Below are 22,429 nucleotides of genomic sequence, written 5' to 3' on the forward strand. Positions count from 1 at the left end.
GAATTGAAGAGGCCTTAGATAAGGCTTCTGCCCTTAAGGAATTAGAACGAACATTCTCTGCTTTCACCTGTGACAGTGAATGAAAGGCTCAGCGAGAACGTCTGTCATCACAACTTTGTGTGCTCTTCCACCAGCTACTTTCCTTCAGCTTGAAATTGATCTCCCCTGTAAGGTCAGATGTAAATCCAGTCAGCTTTTTAATCATCTGCCCCGTGTTCTGTGTTCTGCCCATAGAGAAGCCACAGGAGATTGTGATATGCAGTCCTGACATGCAGGTGCCTTCTCTGCCCACGACTCTCCGGCTCAGGCCAGTCGGGGGGATGGTGTCGGTTCTCATGCACCCACGCCAGCTCCTGAGCCTACCATGTCACCTCTTGACTGCCTGCCATTCGTGGATTTGGGGTTCACTGTCTTTGGATTCACCACTTTCCTTTTCCACCTTTTGAAAGTCAAGCAGGATATAGTTGCCTCTTTTCTGTCTTCTCTGTGGATGCTGCAGGCTAGAAACATCATTCTGATTCCGTCACCACTTATTTTTTCTGTGATCAGCAAACTGTCTTTTCTATTCTTGTAACCACTGTCCCAGGTTTTGCCTTCCATAATAACAGCTGTCATTTTACAGTTCTTCCTGGGCATTTTTCTCTTCTCTTCATTCTCAGTTTGTTGAACAGACCGACAGCCCTTGGTCAGATGGACAGAGAAGCAAACTCCTTGGAACTTCTCAGATACAGTCTGGCCCAAGCCAGGCCCTGATCATCTTAAGCCACAGTCCACAGAGCCAAATCCTGCCTTTAATTTGAGAAGGTTGAGGTCACAAAGTTGTCCCTGGCCGTTAGGAATGTAGAGAGACCATGGAGTATCAGGGTTAAGAGTATGGGAGCCAGCTGGCTGTGTCTGTATGGCTTTGGACAACTCATTTAAACCCACTTCAGCTGTTCATGGAATGGGGCGAGTTAGATGAGGAGACGCGTGCAGTGTGATTAGAGCATGTTAACACAGTAGATGGTTTGTAAACAGCGAAGTGCCAGTGATGCAATGCTTGCTTACCAATAACACTGGCTGAATTAGGCAATCAGTCTGTAATAATAGTAGCTGGCTGCATGTCAGGCATTGTGCCGAGTGTTTTACAATCCTCATCTCTCTTCATTTCACGGGTTATGTGAATTTGGGTTATGTCCCCATTTTATGATAGCCCCAGGTTACATGGAAACTGAGGCTCAGAGAGATGAGATAACCCGGGCCTGTTTGTCTTCAGAGCCTGGGCCCGTAGCCACCTTGCTGTGGTCAGTCAGTTCCCTGTCATTTTCCGGAGCGTGTGACACCACCCTACCCCCCATAACACTGCACACGCTGTTGACGAAGTTCCACTGCCGGCGGTGTGCTCAGAAGAAAGATCAAGATTTGGGGACGGGGCACTGGGTGTGGTCTATAGGGCTCGGGACGTAGAGGATTGTGCTGGGAACTAAGGATGGACAGGTGGAGTCTGGCGGGGCACAGAAAGAAAGGAGGGGATGTACAAGGCAGGGGCCTAACTGGTGGCAGATCCCCAAAGTCACAGTAGTGTGCTGGATGTGGGAGCAGAGAGAAACTGGTCACACTGGTGTGGCAGGTACGGGTGGGGTATACAGAATACGTTAGAGAATAAGTCTGCAGAATGGGAACGTTCACGCCAGTGGCTCTCAGTGAGTTTTTAAAAACTTTGAATTGGTTGTCAGCACTTAAAAATGGGAAGATTTGATGTAAAAGTCTGGATTTACAGCTGCTCTGGAAATACCGGAAGTTCTGGCAGTTGCTGGGCCCTCATCCCCACATGGTAACAATTGGCTAGAGCTGAGGCCAGCTGTCTCCATTATGTGGGACAAGTGCTCTCTGCCGTGACACAGAACCCCGCCCTCCCCCCTAGACTCCATCTGCGTGGCTCAGGAAGGCCGCAGAGCTGGTGACCTCGGCTGAACGGACAAGGAGTCTGATACTGGATCAGAAGTTCCTTGCGCTTGCCTCCTGCCAAATTGCAAGCTCCATGCAAGCGGGAGCCTTGCTTTGCTCGTGCCCTGCTTTACTGCGAGGGCTCGAGAAATGCGCAGCCAGTGCCGGGCACTCAATAACTGTGGCACCTGGATGGCAGCAGTGACCACGTTAGAGTGGGATCAGTTCTGGAAGCTGCCGCAGCCTCTCGAATGCTGGGGAGGAAACGGGAGGAAACAGACCGTATGGTTCATTTTGAGCCCCGTTCTTAAGGCAAACCGTGGGTGACCATGAAGCAGCAAATAGGCGGCTTAGAAAAAGAGCGTCGTCTGTGCTCGTGTCCGGGAAAGAACTGCTGGTCACGAGGTGCTCTGTGTAAGCGCCTCTCCCGCACGTGGACAGCTATCCTGTTGTTTTCTTCTGCCGACACCCAGGGAACAATAGGAACGCGTAAGGAAGGCTTGCGGCATGTAGTCTGTCGCCTCACTCGGCAGGACCACAGCACGACGGAGATCACAGCCAGAGCTTTTTGTAAAAACCGGTAAAACCGAATTGCTTGTAACCAGGGATATGATCTTTCTTCCTGGCCGCTCATAGTACCCCTCGCCGTGGTTTAGCCTGTGTTCTTGTTTTGTTTATTTATTTGCTTGCCTTTCTTCTGCACTTGGTATTCCTCGGGGCTCCACGCCCTGGGAATGCACCTTGCGCTGGGAAAGAAGAAAGTCAAACTACCTCTCCCCTCGGGCTCCAGCTCCGGAAAAATCAAAGCCAAGCCCAGGCAGCTCTTTGCTGCCTGCAGCAGGGTCAGCGATTTGTGTAATTTTCCCTGTCAGCTTATCTCTGCTGATTTCTGGTGTTTTTGAGCAGGGGAATGAAGAGCTGCCTTTTTCAGCAGGTGGGACCTGCAGCTGGGATCAAAGCCCAGTGTCGGGGGCTCCTGCCGACGGCAGTCCCTACTTTTCTGTAAACCGCTGTGGTGGGGCGGGGTTTGTCTCTGTGGAGTGGGGCAGCTCCAAGAAACACCAGCGCAGATGCCCTGGGAAGGAATGGAAGGAGAGAAGCATGTCTCTCTCGCCCCATGCAGGGAGCGTTTGGTAACATCGTTTGAATCAAACCATAATTAGGCTTTTGCTACCAGTTCGTGTAGGAACATGAAACGCTGTTCAGCCAACAGGTTTCGTCCTAACAACCGTCTAACTGGAGGTTTAAGTTGTACTGTGTATCCCTATATTTAGTCAAATAATATCTTTGAGCCACTTTTTCATTCTTATTTTTAGTAATCAGTAATTTTTCTAGGTAGTAATTTGGGTCTGATTGGGACTCTTTGGCAACTCTTCAGTTCTAATTATAGAAGACTTTTTGCTTATATGTCTTGATGATAAAGTGAACATAGGATTTTAAAGAGCTGGCCAACAAACTAGTTGAGTCCTAATTTTTGAGAATCCTGGCTACCACCTTAAAATGTGGAACAAATTACAGTTCCCGGCCTGATAAAACTACCCCAGGAGACCTAATTTGCATAACTGTCTTGACAAGGATTGGATCCCACACCATAGGAAAGATTCTCCAGCGGTTTTACTGGCAAGTGTCCTCTTCTAGCATCTTGTTTCATGTCATAAATAAGCTCTAATTACCCAGATGGTATCACTGCCTCAGTGTGAGCCAGGACATAGTGGGTCTGCACCGCAGAGGCTCTGGCCTTCCCTGGGGTTAACCCTCTGTCATGAGGCACATGTTTGCTTTTGAGCGCCTGTGAAAATAGGGACAGTGTACAGACGTGTTTAGCTCATGTGGCTGAGGAGAGGATCAGACAGACTCCTGCATCTGAAAGCCATTTGAAACCCTCCAGCCTGGTGCCAGTGTGGAATATTAGTACTCAAGGCTGTGGTTAGCCCTGTGGCCTGAGCTATGTCTGGGCCTCATCTTTGTCAAAGAAAATTAGGGCTTTAGATTAGATCTGTGTGGCCCAATTTTGTGTAAGCCACATGAGGCTATTTTAATTTAATTAATTAAAATTAAATAAAATTTAAGGTCCAGTTTCTCAGTCACACTGGCAACATTTCAAATGCTCAGTAGCCATGTGTGGCTAGTGGCTACCGTGTTGGAAAGCACAGATGGAGAGCTTTTCCGTCACTATGTAAAGCTGTCCTGGACAGCCCTGGACTCTGTTATCTTTCAGAGATCTTCCGATCTGAGATTGTGGGGATTTCAACAAAGTGGCTTGCTTGGTCCTTAAAGGAGAAAGAATTGTGCCTTTAACGTCATCCCTGCCCCCCGTACGTAGCAGGGGCTGAAATGCTGGAATCTATTCCTTGTTGCCCTGGTGGCTGAGCAGGAAGCCTTCCTGTGGCATCTTTTACATTTTCTTAGATGAGATAAGTTAGCTGTAGAATGATAGGTTTTTGAGCTGTCAGATAGTTACATCTAGTTTAAATTTGTAATATGCAGTATTATAAATTATGGCTAAGCCAGAATTTTTCTTCTTTTGTGCTAAACCTATGGGTTTTCTTTTTTAGAAACAAGGTGAACTGTTGTAATTTCCCCTGAACTTGGGACAGCGTAGGTTGGGTCTCAGGCTCAGGTGGGTAAAAGGTACGAGAAGGAGTAGCTGAGGCATGCATACATGATGTGGAGATTAGAAATAGCCGCGTGGCAATTCCAGGTAGCTTTCAGGACTAGGGGCCAGGGGCTATGCGTAGTGTTGTAGTGAGCTTAATAGACTAGAGATTCAAGCCCAGAAGAAATGAAATAGGTAAAAAGCAAGAATAAAGCTAGGTCCCATGGTTCAGGCTGTCCCTTTTGTCACCTTTCAGTGAGGCCTTCCTGAAGCACTCATAAAAATTGAACATCCCCTGCCCCTAGTACTCCTGAGCCACCTTTTTAGCTGTCCTTTTCCATGGCACTTATACTCTCTGGCACGTTCTGTATTTTACTTACTTTGTGTTTATTGTCTGTCTTTTCCTATGAAAGAGTGTAAGTTCCATGAGCACAAGGATTCTTGTCTGTTTTGTTCAGTGCTTGGGCACATTAGTACTTTCAGTGAATAATGAATGAATGAATGAAAAGAGCAGAATGAGAAAGAAAACGTTTCTGAGAATGAGCCTTATGATCCGGAGAGGCCAAGGTGATGACTCTTGAGCCAAAAGGACCATTGGAGTAGGGCTCCTTGCACTGTTTTACCTGGCACCAGCGTTGGTGAATGAGTGCGGTTTGGAGGTTATATTTGTGCTTTGAGTGACAGAGGGCTGGCTCATAGTCAGGCTGCCCTTTGTAGAATGTGTGAAGTGATAGCAAATGCTTAGCCCTCTAGAACTGACCCAGGAACAAGACAATCTCACACTATTCCCATCCCTTTTAGGTGTTTGATCAGATTGAGTCAGCAATTTTCTTACACGGGAAAGTGTAAAGTGGTGATGATAATTATCACTTTGACACCGTCACAACTCTCTGGAATAGTGCTCATCAAACTTTTGTGTATCCAAATCCCCTGTGGAGCTTGTTAAAATGCAGATTCTGATGAAGAAGTCTGTGGTGGGGCCTGAGATCCTCCAGTTGTAACAAGTGCCGAATACCACTGCTCTGCTGGTCCAGGGATTACCCCTGAAGTAGCAAGGTTTTATTAAGGAGAGAAACTAAGTATTAGTCATCGTTATCAGTTGCCTTTATTAAAAATATTGTTAAATTCCCCTTGAACAGGCTAGGGACCGTCATTTCAGAATGTTCTGATAGATACTTTGCACTTTAGTTCAAGTAGTTGTTGAAATAGCATAAGCAAGCATCAAGAAAACCAGCCATTCCCAGTTTTGATTTTCTGTAGTTGAACACTTGTCAGCACTCTTGTCAGGAATGGCTTTCAATTCCAAGGCTTCTTAAGGCAGTTGTTGAATACCCTAAGTCTTAGCAGACTTCTACATTGATTCCTTACATGTGAGCTGTGGTTGCACCCAGTAGGGTTGTGTGTGTGTGCTAAGCCCCAGATCAAGCTGGTCCCACACGGGCCTGGATAGGAATTAGGAGAAGTCTGTTTTTATGATATAGCACCTGACTCTCTCTGAAGGCTCACTATGTCTTTATAAGAACTACTGTCCTGGAAGATTTTGTTTTTTAAGATTTATTTATCTATTTTAGGAAGAAAGGTGAGGGGAGGGGCGGAGGGGGAAGGAGAGAAATCCTCAAGCAGACTCCCTGCTGAGTGTGGAGCCCAACTTGGGGCTCCATCCCAGGACCCTGAGTACATGACCTGAGCTGAAATCAAGAGTCAGACGCTTAACTGACTGAGCTCTGTCCTGGAAGATTTAATGAGGGCTAAAAGAAGCATCCAGAACCATGGACATTTCAGAATCTGAGTCTGAGAGTCAAGCTCCCTTGTAAATAGATGATCTTACGTGCATCTCTCTTTCCTGCCACATTCCAAGATAGAGTATAGTTGGCTTTTGAACAACATGGGGGGTGGGGTGGGGTAGGGCTGCTGAACCTTCCCCTTCCCCACCCCTTGCCTCCATCTCCATGTAGTCAAAAATCTACATACAACTTTTGACTCTACCAAAACTTAATTACAAATAGCCTACTATTGACCAGAAGCCTTATTCCTAACATAAGCAGTCAATTAAACATATTTTGTATGTTATATGTATTATACACTGTATTCTTAAAGTAAGCTAGAGAAAAGAAAATGTTACTAAGAAAATGATAAGAGAAAATACCCTCACAGCACTGTATTGTATTTATTGAGAAAAATCTGCATGTTGGTGCCCAGCGCAGTTCAAAGTCGGTGTTGTTCAAGAATCCGTTGTGTTTAGTCCTTGTAGAATGTTGTCTTTCTGTCCTGCGGTCCAGGGATGTAGCCATGGACCTAATGGTGCTGTTGGTCTTGTACTATGATTCTCTGGTTCCCATGTCACCAGAACCATCCCACTTTTCTCACTTGGACTACTCTCACGGGCCTTAAGAATGTTTGTGTGTACATTACCCTTTTTGTAGGAAACCTTCTCTGCTCTTGCCCCCCTTCTCTTTACCGTTTCACTCCAAAATGGCTGTCCTTCCTCTGTGGTCTCATGGCTAGTACTGAATTATAGTCGATTCTCATTATTCACAGTAGTTATGTTCTATAAAGTTGCTACAAACTCTGATTTTGCAAACTCAACCTTTGCTCCTAGGGGAAATACAGGGTTAGGTTCCTGTTCGTCTCTGGTCACAACATTTTCATCAAACAGTATGTACCTTTGTTCTATCTGTGTTTCTGTTTAAAGGCACCTTATATATTGTTGATTAACAGTGACCCTCATGGCCAACAGCATGGTAACTCAAGCCTGAACAAAGCTTATCTAACACAAATACTTTCTTTCATAAGACACATTATAGCCTTCAAGCACTTAAGAATACTAAAGGGGTGCCTAAGGTGGCTCAGTTGGTTGAGCATCCGACTCTTGGTTTTGGCTCATGTCCCGATCTCAGAGTCATGAAATCGAGCCACACATCTTGAGACTCCCTCTCCTTCTGCCCGCCACCCATGCTTGCTCCCTCTGTCTCTCCTTCGCTCTTTCAAATAAGTAAATCTTAAAAAACAGAATACTAGAAAGTAATTTGACAGTAAGTTCGGGACCATTTTAAACAGTGAAATTATCATCAAAAAGCCCAAAATGCAAACAATGTGGCACTCACTAGACCTTGAAAAGGAAAGTTTTTTCACAGTCTGAGAGCTGAAATAAGAAGTCTGGGAACGTGCTCTTTGGCAACTAAAACATTCACCTCTCTGTCCATGTCTGTGAATGAGCATAAAAGTGCTTGAGGGTATTGACTTTGAGGTTACAAATAAATTTTAGCGAGTAGGCAAATTCGCAAGTAGAGAATCCGTGAATAATGAGAATCTACTATACCTTGTAGACAGACTTTATAAACATTGGTAGAGGGAACAGCACAGTAAGAGACAGAGAAGAAGAAATACATGTTTCTTTCCTCAAAGAATTTAGTATTTGAAATTTCAAGAAAAGCATTGAAGTCATCAATCTGGGCTTAGAATTAGGACTTTGGTGGACTTCTTGCCCCCATTTTAAAATACAGAACGGTTTTTGCATAGAATTCTCTTGTGGGAAGAGACTGTCTCCTCCGTGGCTAAGACTCTCAAAGTCCCTGAGCTGGACATTGCCAGGGCACCCTGTGCTAATCATTCTCATAAACTTACTTCACTTCATGCTGTGATGGCTTGTTTCTTGCCTTCCACAGACTGAGATGATCTGATCTTCAGATCAGAGACTGCATTTACCTTCACAATTATATGCACCAAACCTGGCAGATAGCAGGCACTCAATAAATATTTGTCAAAAGACTGACCTTGGACCCAGACAGTTGAGCTGAAAAACTGCAGCCCAGTCTCCTCGCTTCTGGTTCTGTTCCTCAACCCCTTGTGCACAATTCTGAAACCCAGAAAGTTCTGAAAGTACATTTATTTTCAGGGCAATTGGCAGCAAAACCTGACTGACCTGAACTCACCTGATATGAGGCTATTTATATAGATCTTTATTTAGTCCACTGGAGAGACTAATAGTACATTTTGCTGCAGAAAAATATTAGTGTATTTGATTACAGGTTGTTGCCGGGGGTGTTAGGTCATATATGGCATAGTAGTGTAGATCCAGAATTACTTTTCTGAAGTGTAAAACAAACAAATGGAAGTTTTAAAATTCATACAGGTCCCAACGGTTTCAGGGATGGCATTGTTGACCTGTGGTAGAATTTAGGGATTTTCTGTAGAAGTTTTATTTGAGGAAATGGATCATTTATATAGAAGCAAATTAGCCAGAGGCATAAATGGTTAGTCTCTGGCTGATGAGAGGAGAATTAAGTGCCACAATCTGATGGTATAACTCCTGAGGGGACAGCATGTAATGTAAAGTAAAGCCCCAGGGTTAGTTTGAAGAGTGCTAAATAGTTCTTTTTGTCAAGAGGAAGCTTACGGAATGAAAGCGGAGGAGTTGATTCCTCTTAAGACTTTATCATCAATACAAGAAATATTTACATTGAGTGTTAATCTATGCATGCATGTAATCTACACATCGGCGGAGTTTATTAGGAAAAGAAATCCCTTGACTTTGAGAAATGATTTGAAAAATCTGACCATGATGTCCAGTTCTATTATTTCACAGAGAAATGTGTTGGTAAACATACTCTCCTGGCAAAAAAAATAAATGTCGGCATTGAGGCAGAAGACCCGCAAGCGACTGAGGTCAGCCAAAAAACCTGTTCCGTTTCCTAATCATAATAATAATAAACGAAGCATCTAAAGACTTGGTCTTGTTGTTTCCCCCCACCCCAGGTGGGAAGTTTTCTCTTGTTGCTGTGTAAATTTTAATTGGGATTGCAGTTACAGAATGAAGTCTTCTAAACCTTTTATGCTCATTTTTTAAAAAACTTACCTGTTTTAAGAAAGTTAGTTTTATTCTATACTACACAAATTAGATAAAATTGCTCACTTTGAGTAAAATATTCATTCAACCGGTATAAAGACTTTTGGGGGGGTTCATCTTCAGGTTTTTGATAGGTATGAAGCTGTTTTAGGGTTTTGGAAGGAGTAGTAGAAGGAAAATTAGTAGAAATTATTATTTTGTATTTCAAAAAGTACTAGGATTGGTCTGTAGATCAAATGTCTGGGGAGGGGGGGGTGGGGGGAAATGCCTTTAAAAATGTTATTTGAAATGCCCCACAGACTGACTTTCACTGCTACCTGGGGGATAACTTCCATAGGAGTGAGCTATATACTTCTGCAGAGAACATCTTTCTGTGTATAGTTCGCACATTGAAAGAGATGACTAATGGATCTTTCTCTAGGCATACTTTGAGATTCTCTTTGTATTTTTAGAACGCACCATGCCTTTTAAAAAAAAACATTTACAGTGAGGAGTGTTGCATTAGAGGTCCTGCCAGTTTGCCCAGAGGAAGCGGGAGCCGGCTCCGTGATCCTGTCCCCCGCATCCCCCCCATTAGGACACACTCCTTCTTGAGGAGGCTCCGTCCACTTTACCAGAGCAAATGTTAGAAGCCTGTGACTTCTTTTCCGGGACACATGTTTGTTGGTTGTTGTTTTAAGCTAATTTTTGTCGAAGTACACACAGATTATAAGTAGACAAAGAATGAACTCTGTTGTGGTAAAATACCTGCGTAACCAGCACCCAAATCAAGAATCATGCTTGAGAGGCTCTCAGGTGCCCCTTAGTGCACTGTCATTCTCTGACCCCTACCCCGTAACCACCATCCTCCTGACTTCTGTCACCATCTGTTGGTTTTGCCTGTTTTAGAACTTGGTGGAAGTGAAATAATACAGTGTATACTCTTCTGTGTGTGGCTTCATTCCTTCATAAAGCTTTTTTTTTTTTTTTTTTTTTTTAAGATTTATTTATTTTAGAGAGAGGGAGCAGGGAGAGAGTGGTGGGGAGGGTCAGACGGATAGGAAGAGAGTCCTAAGCAGACTCCACACTGAGTGTGGAGCCTGACTTGGAGCTGGATCTCACAACCCTGAGATCAGGACCTGAGCCGAAACCAAGAGTCAGACGCTTAAATGACTACGCCACTCAGGCGCCCCTCTTTCAACGTTATTTTTGTGAGTGTTCTAACTCAACATTAATCTTAAAGGTCTCTTTGGGGCAACTTTAAAAAAATCTGGCAGATTGATCTGAGGACATTAAGAAAGTGCACAGCTAGTCCTGTAGTTTTGTAAGGAGTGTGACGCAGGGGAATTGGGGAGGTTGGGTGTCAAGTAGACTATGGGTGGTGTATTTCTGAGCACTTTCCTCCTTGCCTTTGCTGACCAGTGCTAAGACACGCCAGTGGGACTCCTTCCCTGCAGGGTACAGCTTTCCAGGCCCAACAAGGAACACACCTAGTGAGTCTACATTCAGGAAGGAGCTCAGTGCTTCAGCTCTGTCTTCCCTGCAGAAGGGAGGCAAGTTCAGTCGCTGCCCTTATTCTGTCAGTGAGCCGTCCTGATGGGCACAGCGTGGAGCGTAAGAGCAGAGGAGGGTGCAGCAGGCCTGCCCCGGAGCTGGCCTCTTTGTGCTGTGCCTGGCCCTGGGGAGGCGCAGCCTGTCCCAGAGCTGTGTCCTATCATGCTGTTCCTGTTTTCTCCCGAGGAAAGCAAAGGTTCCACACTTCCTTCAGAGAGCCTGTTAAACCGTGGTTCCCAGTGAATGGGAAGAGGCCGCACTTATGTGATACGTCAGACAATTAATAATTTTATAGAGCAGGATTATCACTAAGAACCCACAGAATGGTTCAGGATGAACTGCTTCATGCCGTGGTGATGTGTGTTTAAGAAGACATTCCACGGTGTATCATACCAGTGAGTGGATAAATATTTTGAATTTTCAGAGTTTTTGACTCCTATCATAATTTGGAGAGCTGCATGCTTCAGCCCGTGTGTGTGGTAAACATACCAGCACTTAAGTATTTTCCTGTCTCAGTATTGTGAAAGCAGCAGAGCCCACTAACTTTATATTTTGTAACCAAGGAAAATTTTAGCATTTAGAACAAGCACACAAAGAAATAAACACATTAAATCGCTTAACCCGGTCTTTCCTTCTCAGAGCATGCCAGGAAATTTGGAAGCAGTCATTTTCATTCTGCTTTCAAGATGGGAAAGTGGAGACAAAAAGGACATTTTTGAAAAATTCAGCCAGAACCTCCACTTCTATAGACCTCAAAACTTGCCCTGTTTCACCAAGTTCCTAATAGTAGGTCTGGGCATAAGAAGTTGGAGGGCAGAGGGCAGAGCGTACCAGCTGGTGGTCCATGGCATCATGAATGGGTGTTGGGGGAATGAAGATACTGGCCCCTCAGCATTCAGGCTGGCAGGTGGATGCAGACCCCGTGTCATGCCAGGCAAATGGCATCTTCTGTGTGTTCCATGACATGAAATCGCTTCCAGAGCACTGCTTTACATAGACTGCTTTTCTAAGACTGAGGTGGGATTTTAGCTGAGTACTGAATGAGTAGGACCCCTCATGGGAAGACTTAGGGGAAGAATGTTCCAGAAGGAGGGTACAACAAGTGTCAAGGGCCTTGAGGCACGAATGCGCTCGTGTGTCCTTGGGACGGAGAGAGGGCAGTGGAACAGTGACCTGGACACGAATGGTGGGTGACCTCACTGAGAGGCAGGCAGGACCCAAGGGCCAGATCTCTGGGGCTTTGTCCTCACTGGGGAGTTTGGATTTTATTCTGTTTTGGGAAGCCATTGCAGGTTTTTATACAGGGAAACATCATGCTCATAACATAGAAATGTAGAACCATGGTGTTTAGATTCAGAGGGGAATTAGAAACAAACTGATCCATTCTCTGCATTTTATTGGTGAAGGAAACTGTTCTGTGCCTTGCTGCTGATATTTTTTGTGTCATTTTTTTCATCTGTAAAACCAAGAGGTTGTATGTGATGCTTTCTGATTTCCGTTCAGCTCTAAAGGTCTCGATCCCTATATACCCCTCTGTATTAGTGTCCTAGGACCACTGTAACAAATGACCACAAACCGGATGCTTAAAACAACAAAAAGCTATTCTCTCAAAATTCTGGAGGCCAGAAGTCCAAGATCAAGGTGTCTTCCACAGGGTTGGTTCCTTCTGGAGGCTTCAGGGGGGTATCTGTTCCATGCCTCTTTCCTAGCTTCTTGTGGTAGTGAGCAATCCTTGACATACCCTGGCTTATAGATACATCACTCCTGTCTCTGCCACCATTATCACATGGCCTTCTCTGTCTCTGTATCCTCATACAGTACTATTGTAAGGACACCTGTCCCCTGGAGTCATTGGATTGCGGGCCTGCCCGAACCCAGTATGACCTCATCTTGATTTGATTATATCTGCAAAGATCCTATTTCTAATTAAGGTCATGTTGACAGGTTCTGGGGGTTAACTTTGAATATATCTTTGTGGGTGGCACATTTCCACCCATAATACCTTTCTTCCACCACCTTCATAGTAATGCCTTCTCCATCTTGTTGATTGACCTCCACTTAGTTTAATGGAATCTGAACAGCCATTTCATCTGAACAGCTAAGAGGTCAAAATACTACACCTCTGTTACTAAACAACACTGGGTGCCCTTTTCACATAGATGAAATGTAGAAATATTGTCAGAATTGTTCAAATCTGACATACCCAAAATATGCTTCACGGAATCATTTTAGAGAAGAATATATCTGTCTCAGCCTTGGACCCATAATCCTCACTTCCACATATCCTTTTCTATCCAACAGAAGTGGGTTTTTTTTTTGTTTGTTTTGTTTTCATTTTTGTGTATTTTTTACTTAACCAGCTATTTGGTTTCATTAAAATCACATATTTATTCTTTGCCTTGTACCAGAAATTATTTAAAGCATTTCTGTGTGTGTGTGTGTGTGTGTGTTTGCGCGCACGCATAAAACAACATGGTGTTAATTAAAGGTGGGGTCAAAGAAGGAAAAAAGCAACAAAATGAAAAGGGAGGCAAGTTGGAGCTTTGGGTACATTCCATCATGCCAAGTGGGTCACAGATTTTACTTTCCTAAAAGCCAGGATGGAAAGGGAGGCCTGCAGGTTTCACACTGCCCAGAGTTTTGTGGGGCCGGTTTTGAAATCAACTCTGCACACCAGTTTGGAGGATTAAAGTGAAGCATATTTCAGCAAAAGCAGTTCTGCTGGGGGCGGGGGGGTAGAGGGAAAGGTGGCAAGTTGATGGGACTCACATTTCCATCTCTGCTAATCTGATTCGGTCTGGCATAAATGCAAAACCATTTCAGGGAGGGATTGAGTCCATTTCTTTCAAACAGTTCTTTATGAATATTGTGCCTTTCTAAATCTGTTTATCACCTTCACCCTTCCACTTCTTAGATGGGTAATCAGTGAAGAAGTAAAAATAGTAGCCTCTCTGGATTTGGGTAAACCTTCATTCACCTACCTGAGGCATGCTCTAACGTATGTGGGATTACCATAGCAATTTTTTTTTTTTAATATGAAGTCATTTACTTTGCTCTAAAAATGTGTGCGTGTTTGTGTATCTAGTGCAGCTACTTATGTGTGTCATGCCGCGGTGGGGGGGTCCTTATTTCTGAATATTCATTCAAATTTCTGTACTTAACAGAGTTACAAAGAGAAGTGATGATAGTCAAAACACAGACATATTCACTAGTGACCAAACCACTTAATAAATTTAGTCCCCATTCTAGCATATCATTTCCTTCCTAGCATCCTACCCACCCATCCGGCCAGTGTGTTTGTTGTTTGACTTCTTGTTGATCGCTGATACTGTACAGTGCAAATAAATTGCAGATTGGGCAAAAGATCAAGGACTTCACAAGGGCAGTGAAAGTGCTTGAGGGAAACACACAACCACTGACAATGAGGCTTGGAAGCGTAGGATTAGCTAATAGTTGAAGAAGAAAACTCTACAATAAGTGACATCAGTGGAAAGTCTTTAAATGCCAAAGGAATCATTTGAGTATCGCATGATTGGAAGACACTTGAGAAAACTGTTGTTGCCTTGGTGATTATTTGTTCTTTGATTTGCTGTAAAAGACTGACCTAAAGTGATGAATGTCATATAGCGCTGTATTGTAATTTTGTTAGAACAGTTACAAAACAATTAATATTTGGTTCATTCTTTGTTCATTTGGAGAAATGGTACCTTAGTTGCAGTTATAACCTACAAATTGAGTCATTAAATATTTTATGAACTTGTTTGTGAGTTTGTAATTTTTTTGAAGGTGAAATCTCAACCTTTTTTTTTGTTACTATTTACTATTAAATTTTGACCTTTTATGTTGATTTACCTTAAGTGACCTTTTTTGGTCTTAATTTATCTTCCATTAATGAGCATCTCCACTGTCTATTTGTTTCAGCTATAAGGGGTGTAGTATGTTGGAGTATCCCCTCAAAATTCCCAGAACCTGAGAATATGACCTTATTTGGAAATAGGGTTATTTCAGATTGTAATTGATTGTTAAGATGAGGTCATGCTGGAGTAAGGTGGGCCCTTAATCCACTATGACTGGTATCCTTGTAAGGAGAGGAGAAGAGACACAGAGACACTTCCAGAGGGAAGATAGCACGTGAAGAAACAGACACACGGGAAGAGTGCCGTGTGATGACAGAGGAAGAATTTGGAGTGATGGGTCTATAAGCCAAGGAACACCCGGGGTTGCCAGCAACACGAGAAGCAAAGAAGCGTGGGAGAGGTTCTTCCTTGGAGCCTCAGAAGGGACTTCTAGCCTCTAGAATTGTAAGAAAAGAAATCTCTGTTGTTTTAAGCCACCAGTTTGTGGTAGTTTGTTATGCCCTAGGAAACTAATACAAGGAATTTTCAGAAAATTATTCTGCTGGTCCATAGACTACATGTTAATTTTCAGAGCCCAGGCCCAGAGAGGTATTACATCAAGTTGGAAATAAGGTGAAAAGTGATTTCACTGGCCCAGACTCAGTATGGCTTAAATAACTTGCAGTATTTTCTGTATTAAATAAGTAGCTTCTTGTTTAAAGCAATGGATCGTTTCTGTTAATAACTGAGCTGGAGGCAGGTTTCACTAGTATAGTGTATCAGCACACAATTTTCTGTTCATCTGTGCATCCGTCGGTACTTGTGTTTCATGGCAGCTTTCAAAAGAAGACTGTCCCTAGCAACTTCTACTTAAAACCAATGCATTATCTTTTACGTCAGGCTCCATATATGTGTTTTGGGCAGGGGATTCTGAAGTTTGGAACTGGTTCTTTCCAGTAGACAGGAGTTACATGATTATATGCCATTATCATCAGTACCCTTTTAAAAGAAAGCTGATGGACTGTTTGTCCCAGACGGAACTGGGGTTGTGTGTATGTGTGTGTCCTTTGAAATTAAAAGGCCAAGTCAGTGTATTCCATCATCCGGTGTGAAATGTTTGTGGAATTGCCTGACTGGAGCCCTGTCTTACATTATCAGTCGCTGGCTCTAGTGTCAGTGTGTCATGCCTGGCAGGTTAGTGGGTTTTGGCAGAGGAAATGAAACCTAGTCAGTTACTACGAGATTTATAGTAGATCTGCTATTGCAGGAAGTGGTGAAAAGTTGATTGATAGTTGGAGACAAAACTCTACGACAAGAAACAGGATGTATGCTTTCTATTTATACCCAGGTTTTCCTACATTTTAGGGCTCCTTTTGCACTTGGTTTTGGCTCTTTCATAGGCCATGCAGTCCCTCACCCTTTAACTCAATCACCAAAATATAAAATAACGGAGGAAATTTTCTGTTAGCTTAGCTATGATAAAGGCACGTATTCCCAGCTGTTACTGTTACTCTTTCCTGGTAGTTGTATTTACTGGAACTTGTCAGAGAGCCGTTTTTAATTTTTAAAAAATCCTCCAAATAGGTTATTATTTCACATATACAAACAGAATAAAAGCTTTTTTAAAAGTTACGTGGTAGGATTACATTTCCAAAAACTTTCTAAGGAAAACCTGTTTTGAGTATCTTTTTAAAATACGACATTACTGTGATCCACTTGTCATGTCTCTTTTTAAAGGATGAATCTCTTCACTCCTGATTGAATACATTCTTAACAAGTAGGTGCTCTTGACTTAGATATAAAATATATACCATAAGTACAACTAGTAACTCAGTGTATTCATTACTTTATATCTGCATGTACCTGGTTTTTGTAAGCATTCTGGTTAACTAATAATGTCACTCGACAGAGCTTTGACATGAACTAGCTGGTCTGTTTTGAGTGTGACAGTGAAAAACCACTAACTACATTAAATGAGGTGCTTTCTGAAATGGAAAGGGCCATTGCAGAGTTAGGTTCTAGAATTTACAAGGAGTGGCAGACTTAGAACCAACTCTAATTGTACCAGTGGTTGAAAGAACAAAAAGCTCCTCTTTCATGGCTTAATTTTTTTTTCTCCAAATGAATAGGGTTTTTTTTTTGTTTGTTTGTTTTTTTTTTGCAAACAATGATTGCTAAGTAATCTGCATGAAATAATTGAATAGAAAGAAACCCAACTTTCATTCCTTGGACCATTAGGTCACATTCTACATCAATGATGTTTTGAAATTTTTAATTCCTTTTTATTCTAGCATTCTTTAAGTGGAGAATTCAGAATGCTTCTTCCATAAACTTAAGGTTTCTATCACAACTTTAATAATTTAGGGAACTAGCCAGCTTGATGTAGTAGTAAAAGTGGGATTAATAAGAAATGGAGATGAATCAGCATGGTGAAGAATCATAAATGAACATAGAATTCTTTTTTTACATAATTTTTTTTAAAAAGATGTATTTATTTCAGAAAGAGAAAGAGCATGAGTGGGAGGGGCAGAGGGAGAGAGAGTATCTCGAGCAGACTCCATGCTGAGCGTGGAGCCCAACGTGGGGCTCCATTTCATGACACTGAGATCATGACCTGAGTTGAAAACAAAAGTTGGACGCTTAACTGATTGTGCCACCGAGGTGCCTCGATTTTTTTTTTTTTACATATTTTATATAAATGGGTCACTTTAAACGTAATACAGCAGTTAAAGTGAGAAACAAATGAAGGATGAAAATTCACATTACCTGGTAACAGGCACAAGTCCTGTTAGGGTCACATGGCTCATCTGGGCTACTTCCCTGCCTGTCAGAGTGGATCCTTTTTAGTCTCACATATGTGGGATATGCCGGGTCTGAAAAGAGCCAGGATTACAGGTGAGAGGCTTTGAAATCCAGATTTATTCTGTTCTACACGACAGATACAGTATAGTAGACAATAACAAAGATCCAGGTAGTTTCAGCTTGAGAGCTGACACATCTACTCTCTTCACTGTATCCACAAAAATAATCCAGATGTTTTCTTCCAGCTCTAAGCCTCTGTTGTTCAGGCTCAGATGTGCACTTCATTGAAGCTTGCTAAGCTAAAGCCATCAGTGTTTGCAGATTTCTGTGCCTGGGCCTGTCAGAACTTGCTCATTTGGAAGATGTTGAATAGAGCTCCAAATGGGGAGAAGTGAAGAATGTGGTCTTAGGATGGGAGACTTTTCAGAGCCTGGATATTTGTGGGAGGCTCTGTGGTGGAGGAGTGAGCACACTAGAGCTCTAAGGCGTGGGTTTCCGGTCTTGACTGTGCCTTGTTAGCTGGGTAGATTTCATCAGCTCTCTTACCCCTCCAGGCTTCTCTTGTGTCATCTGTAATGTGGACAGAGATGAAACTGACCCACGAGGTTGTCATTTGGAGCAAGTGTTTGTGGAACATCATCTTTCATATATTGTCAGAAGTATTTGTCATGGCTAATAAGAATGAGATGTAAGGGTCACTGAAGTAAGAGCTTTTATTTTAAAATTTTGTTTCCAATATTATGATTTAGTAAGAGGCATGGTCTTATTTCCCAGATTCCTTGCTTTTTATCTCTTAAAGCTGCAGGTTACTACCCCGAGAGGACCTGCTTCAGTGAAAAAGATGGCAGTGAACTAGCTCCTGGGCTGACAGGGCCTTAGGGCAGAGATGTTTCAGACTGTCTACTAACTCAGACCAGATTCTTTACCAGTGGTCATCAAGGTTTCACAATAAATGGTGGGTGGACACCATTGACACCCGCCTTGGACATGGATGTAACCATCTTACTCCATAACTGTGCTCCTCAAGGTGTCTCAAGCTGGTGAGAGCATCCAGAGTTTATAACCCTTTGGTGAATCATAAGTTGACTTAAGGTGATCTTACTCTAGTTTTTCTCTTTACCCTATCCACCTTCCTTTTTCTAAGCTCTGGGAATTCTAGCACTGACACTCAGGGGTTTCCTTGCACATGAGAAAGTTGCCCTCAGTGAGGGCTGTTGCCCATGGCCGTTCCCCCTGCTCGCTGCACCTTGCACCTGCCCTAGAACCCAGGGGGGATGGAGCTTCCCTGCACAAAGTCATTATTACGCCACATATTCTGAGACCAAAGGGCTCATCTAGGTGGTGAAAAATACCACCTTTGTTCACTCGTTCCCATTGCCCCACCAGTTATTTCAGCTGCAGTGTAACGAGGCTTCACTTTCTCAATACTATGGGATGGACTACTCTTTCAGAAGTGACCTTATCTTGTGAACTCACCCTCCTCCAATGTGCCTCAAAGCCACTAAATGTTCTGTATGCTCATTTCACCTTTGAACTTAGAGACACACAGAAGCCATGTCAGCATGCTGACCACTCACTGCCACCCATTTCCATTGTCACTTCCGATTTTCCTCTTGGGGAGAGTAAAGACAGGGTTTTTGGACACCTATGGTATACTTTTCGTTACTTCTTTCATAACAAAAGGAAAACAACTCATTCATCCAAGTTAATTAAAAAGTTTAGTATAATGTAACATTACAAATTTAGAAAAATACCCTCTGACATAACATGAAATGGTGTTCTGATAAAAATGAAAAGCACTTCATGCTGCTCTCTGTAGTACTGCATTTTCTTTTTTTGTATATTTAAAATTTTTGAATAGGTATTAACATTCACAGAGGCTTAAAAATAATTTGTGGTGAAAAGCCTCCCTCTCACCATCATCCTCCTCCACCTTTCTAGTCCCCACTCTTCCCCCCCCCCCATGTAAGCTAGTATTTTCTGTAGCTTTCCAGGTTTATTGATAAGTATACAAGCAAATAGATGTGTTTATATTTCTTTCTCATTTTTTAACATAAAAGGTAGCATATACATATGGCACGCCTTTTGTTGTTGCTGTGAAACGGTTTATCTGGGTTAGCCCATGAACAGACTCGTTCTTATGCAGCCATGGACCCTTCCTTTGCATGGAGTGTTCGTAACTTAACCAGTCCCATAATCAGGGGCATTTGGTTGTTTCCCATTTTGGAGTATTAAAAACAATGCTGGATTAATAACCTTGGGCCTCTGTCCTGTAGCATATGTGTTTAATTTCCAGATGTGGTATTGCTGGGTCAAGGGGATGTACATTTTCAATTTTGTAAGTTATTGCCAGCTTCTCCTTCACAAGGGGTCAGACCTGTTTAATTTCTTACCAGCAGTGTAGGGAGGTGCCGTTTCCCCCACAGCCTTGCTAGTCGTGCTATCTAATGTTTGGATTTTTGCCACTGTGATAAATGAAAAATGTATCTCAGAGTGACTTTAGTTTGTACTTCTCTTATTTGACTGGAGTTGAACATCTTTTCATATGTTTAAGAGGAATTTATATTTCCTTTTGTGGGAATTGTCTCCTTATGTCTTTTGTCCATTTTTCTGATGAATTGTTATATCCATTTTTAAGAACTCTGTTGGGGAGATTAGGCCTTGCTCTTTGACATGAGTTGAATTGCCAGTATTTTTCTCAATTTTGTTTTAGTCTTTTGACTTTATGATTTGTTTTGTTGGTTTTTGTTGTTGTCTTAAATAAGTTGTTTTTTTTTTTAATTGTATTTGTCAATCTTTTTTGGCTTCTGGATTTTTTTTTTTTTTTTTAATTTTATTTATTTATTTGACAGAGAAAGACAGCATAAGCAGAGGGAGTGGCAGAAGGAGAGGGAGAAGCAGGCTCCCCCTGAGCAGGGAGCCCGATGCGGGGCTCGATCCCAGAACTCTGGGATCATGACCTGAGCTGAAGGCAGGCGCTTAACCGACTGAGCCACCCAGGTGCCCAACCGACTGAGCTGAGCCACCCAGGTGCCCTGTGGCTTCTGGATTTTAAGTCATAGTTAGAAAGGTTTCCTCATTCTAGAGGCATAAAGGGGATCTCCTCCATTTCCTTGTAATACTTTATTTGCTTCGTTTTTTTACATTTATCTCTTTGATCTGTTTTGGGATTTATCTTGGTGTGTCACATGAAGTATGGCTCCAACTTTATTTTGTTGTTCCTGGGCCAATTAATGAATAGTCCTAATATTTCTTCTTCAAATGGCTTTCAAGGTCCAAAAAGTTGGCAACTCTTGCAGAAGCCTTAAAGGAAGTGTCGCTGACAAAGGCCCAGCTGGGACTAGACCTGGAAGCGCTGGAAGCCGCAGCTCTTCTTGTGCAGGAGGAGGAAACGGCAGTAGAAGCAGCCCGTTCCGTTTCCAGGCGGCAGACCCCTTCCTCCAGTTCCGAGGCAAGTGATTCCGAGGAAGCAGACAGCACCACGTCCTCTGAGACTGAGGGCTCAGACTCAGAACAAGGGGAGCTCACAGGGAGTGAATCTGAGACAGCAGATCCCTTGCGAGGCCCCTCCCTGGAGGGAGGCAGCGCCCTGCTTATTGTCAATGGTGGGGTGTGCAGAAACTCAGCCACCGAGACCTCAGATGGCAGTCCCGGAAAGCCGCCTGCCTCCTCCCCGGCTCTTGGAGGGTCCCGGCCGCTGATAGAGGAGCTTGGAGAGCACCTGAACTCGACCGTTCAAGTTTCTGAACTCAAGGACTCGGCTGCTGGAAGGTGACTGGCAAACACCAAGTGATTGACTCCGAGTGGTTTTCCCCACCATTGAGAATTATGTCAGATTTGGTTTCCTTTACTGAATGGTAATTCTTCATTTTCACTTTGTCCTTTTTCTTAGTGTATACAACACTGTTTTTCAGCGAGCTGATATTGATACCTGTTGGTTTCCTTGGTACAACTTTAAAAATAAAGTTTTAAAGTATTTTTGCCAAAGTATAATTAATATTGAAGATGAACTAACAGTTCGGCCAGAATCTCTAGAATGTAGAGCCCATTCATATGGTTTTCTTCAAGATTTTATTTTTAAGTAACCTCTACACCCAATATGGGGCTCGAACTCACAACGCTAAGTCAAAAGTCACAAGCTCTATCAGCCAGCCAGGCGCCCCCATTAATATTTTTAGTAGCCTCACCAAGGGATACTTGACAACAATAAACTGCACGTATTTAAAATGTACACTGTGGTTAGTGTTGACATATATATGCACGAAATGAAATCATCACTGCAGCCAAGATTCTCTTCTTACCCATCATTCCCAAGTGTCCTCGTCCCCCTTTGTTACCCCTCTCCCTTACCCCCTCGTACCACCCACCCCTCCATTCCCCAGCAAGCACTGATTTGCTCTGACACTGAACATTAGTTTGCATCTCTTAGGATTTAATGTAAATTGAATTATAGTAATATGTACTCTTTGTAAAAATTAGGCTTATTTCACTCACTATAATTATTTTCAGATTTGTTGACGTAGCATGTATTCAAGAGGCATTTTTTAAAAAGGTTTTTGTTTTTTCCCGTATCTGAGTAGTATTTCATTGGATAGATTTTTCCATTCACCTACTGATGGACATTTGGGTTGTTTCCAGCTTTTGGCTGTTACAAATAAAGCCGTTACGAACATTTGTGTACAAGTCTTTGTGCGGACATATGCGTGCATTTCTCTTTGGTAAATATCCAGTGGTGGAATGGCTGAGCCCGTATGGTAGTTGTATGTTTAACGGACTGTGTCCCAACATGGCAGTACCAGTTCACGTTTCCACCGGTAAAGTAGACTTCCAGGTCCTGCACATTCTTGTCATCACTGAGTGTGATCTCTTTTTACCATTTTTATCATTTTA

The 22,429-nt window shown here is 42.9% G+C and overlaps 1 protein-coding gene across 2 annotated transcripts in view; it reads left to right on the top strand.

Moving 5' to 3' along the window:
- Positions 1-22,211, top strand: part of SHQ1 (SHQ1, H/ACA ribonucleoprotein assembly factor) — a 96,739-nt gene extending 74,528 nt beyond the window's left edge. For both annotated transcript variants that reach the window (XM_045861964.3, XM_045861965.3), the window contains one exon: positions 20,813-22,211. In XM_045861964.3, the coding sequence (XP_045717920.2) occupies positions 20,813-21,314 (502 nt within the window). In that variant the 3' untranslated portion in view covers positions 21,315-22,211. The remainder of the gene's footprint in view (positions 1-20,812) is intronic.
- The last annotated feature ends 218 nt before the right edge of the window (positions 22,212-22,429 follow it).

Source organism: Mirounga angustirostris, unplaced genomic scaffold, assembly GCF_029215605.1.
Source record: "Mirounga angustirostris isolate CCGP_5_RB_7025 unplaced genomic scaffold, mMirAng1.0.hap1 SCAF_1, whole genome shotgun sequence".
NCBI lineage: Eukaryota > Metazoa > Chordata > Mammalia > Carnivora > Phocidae > Mirounga > Mirounga angustirostris.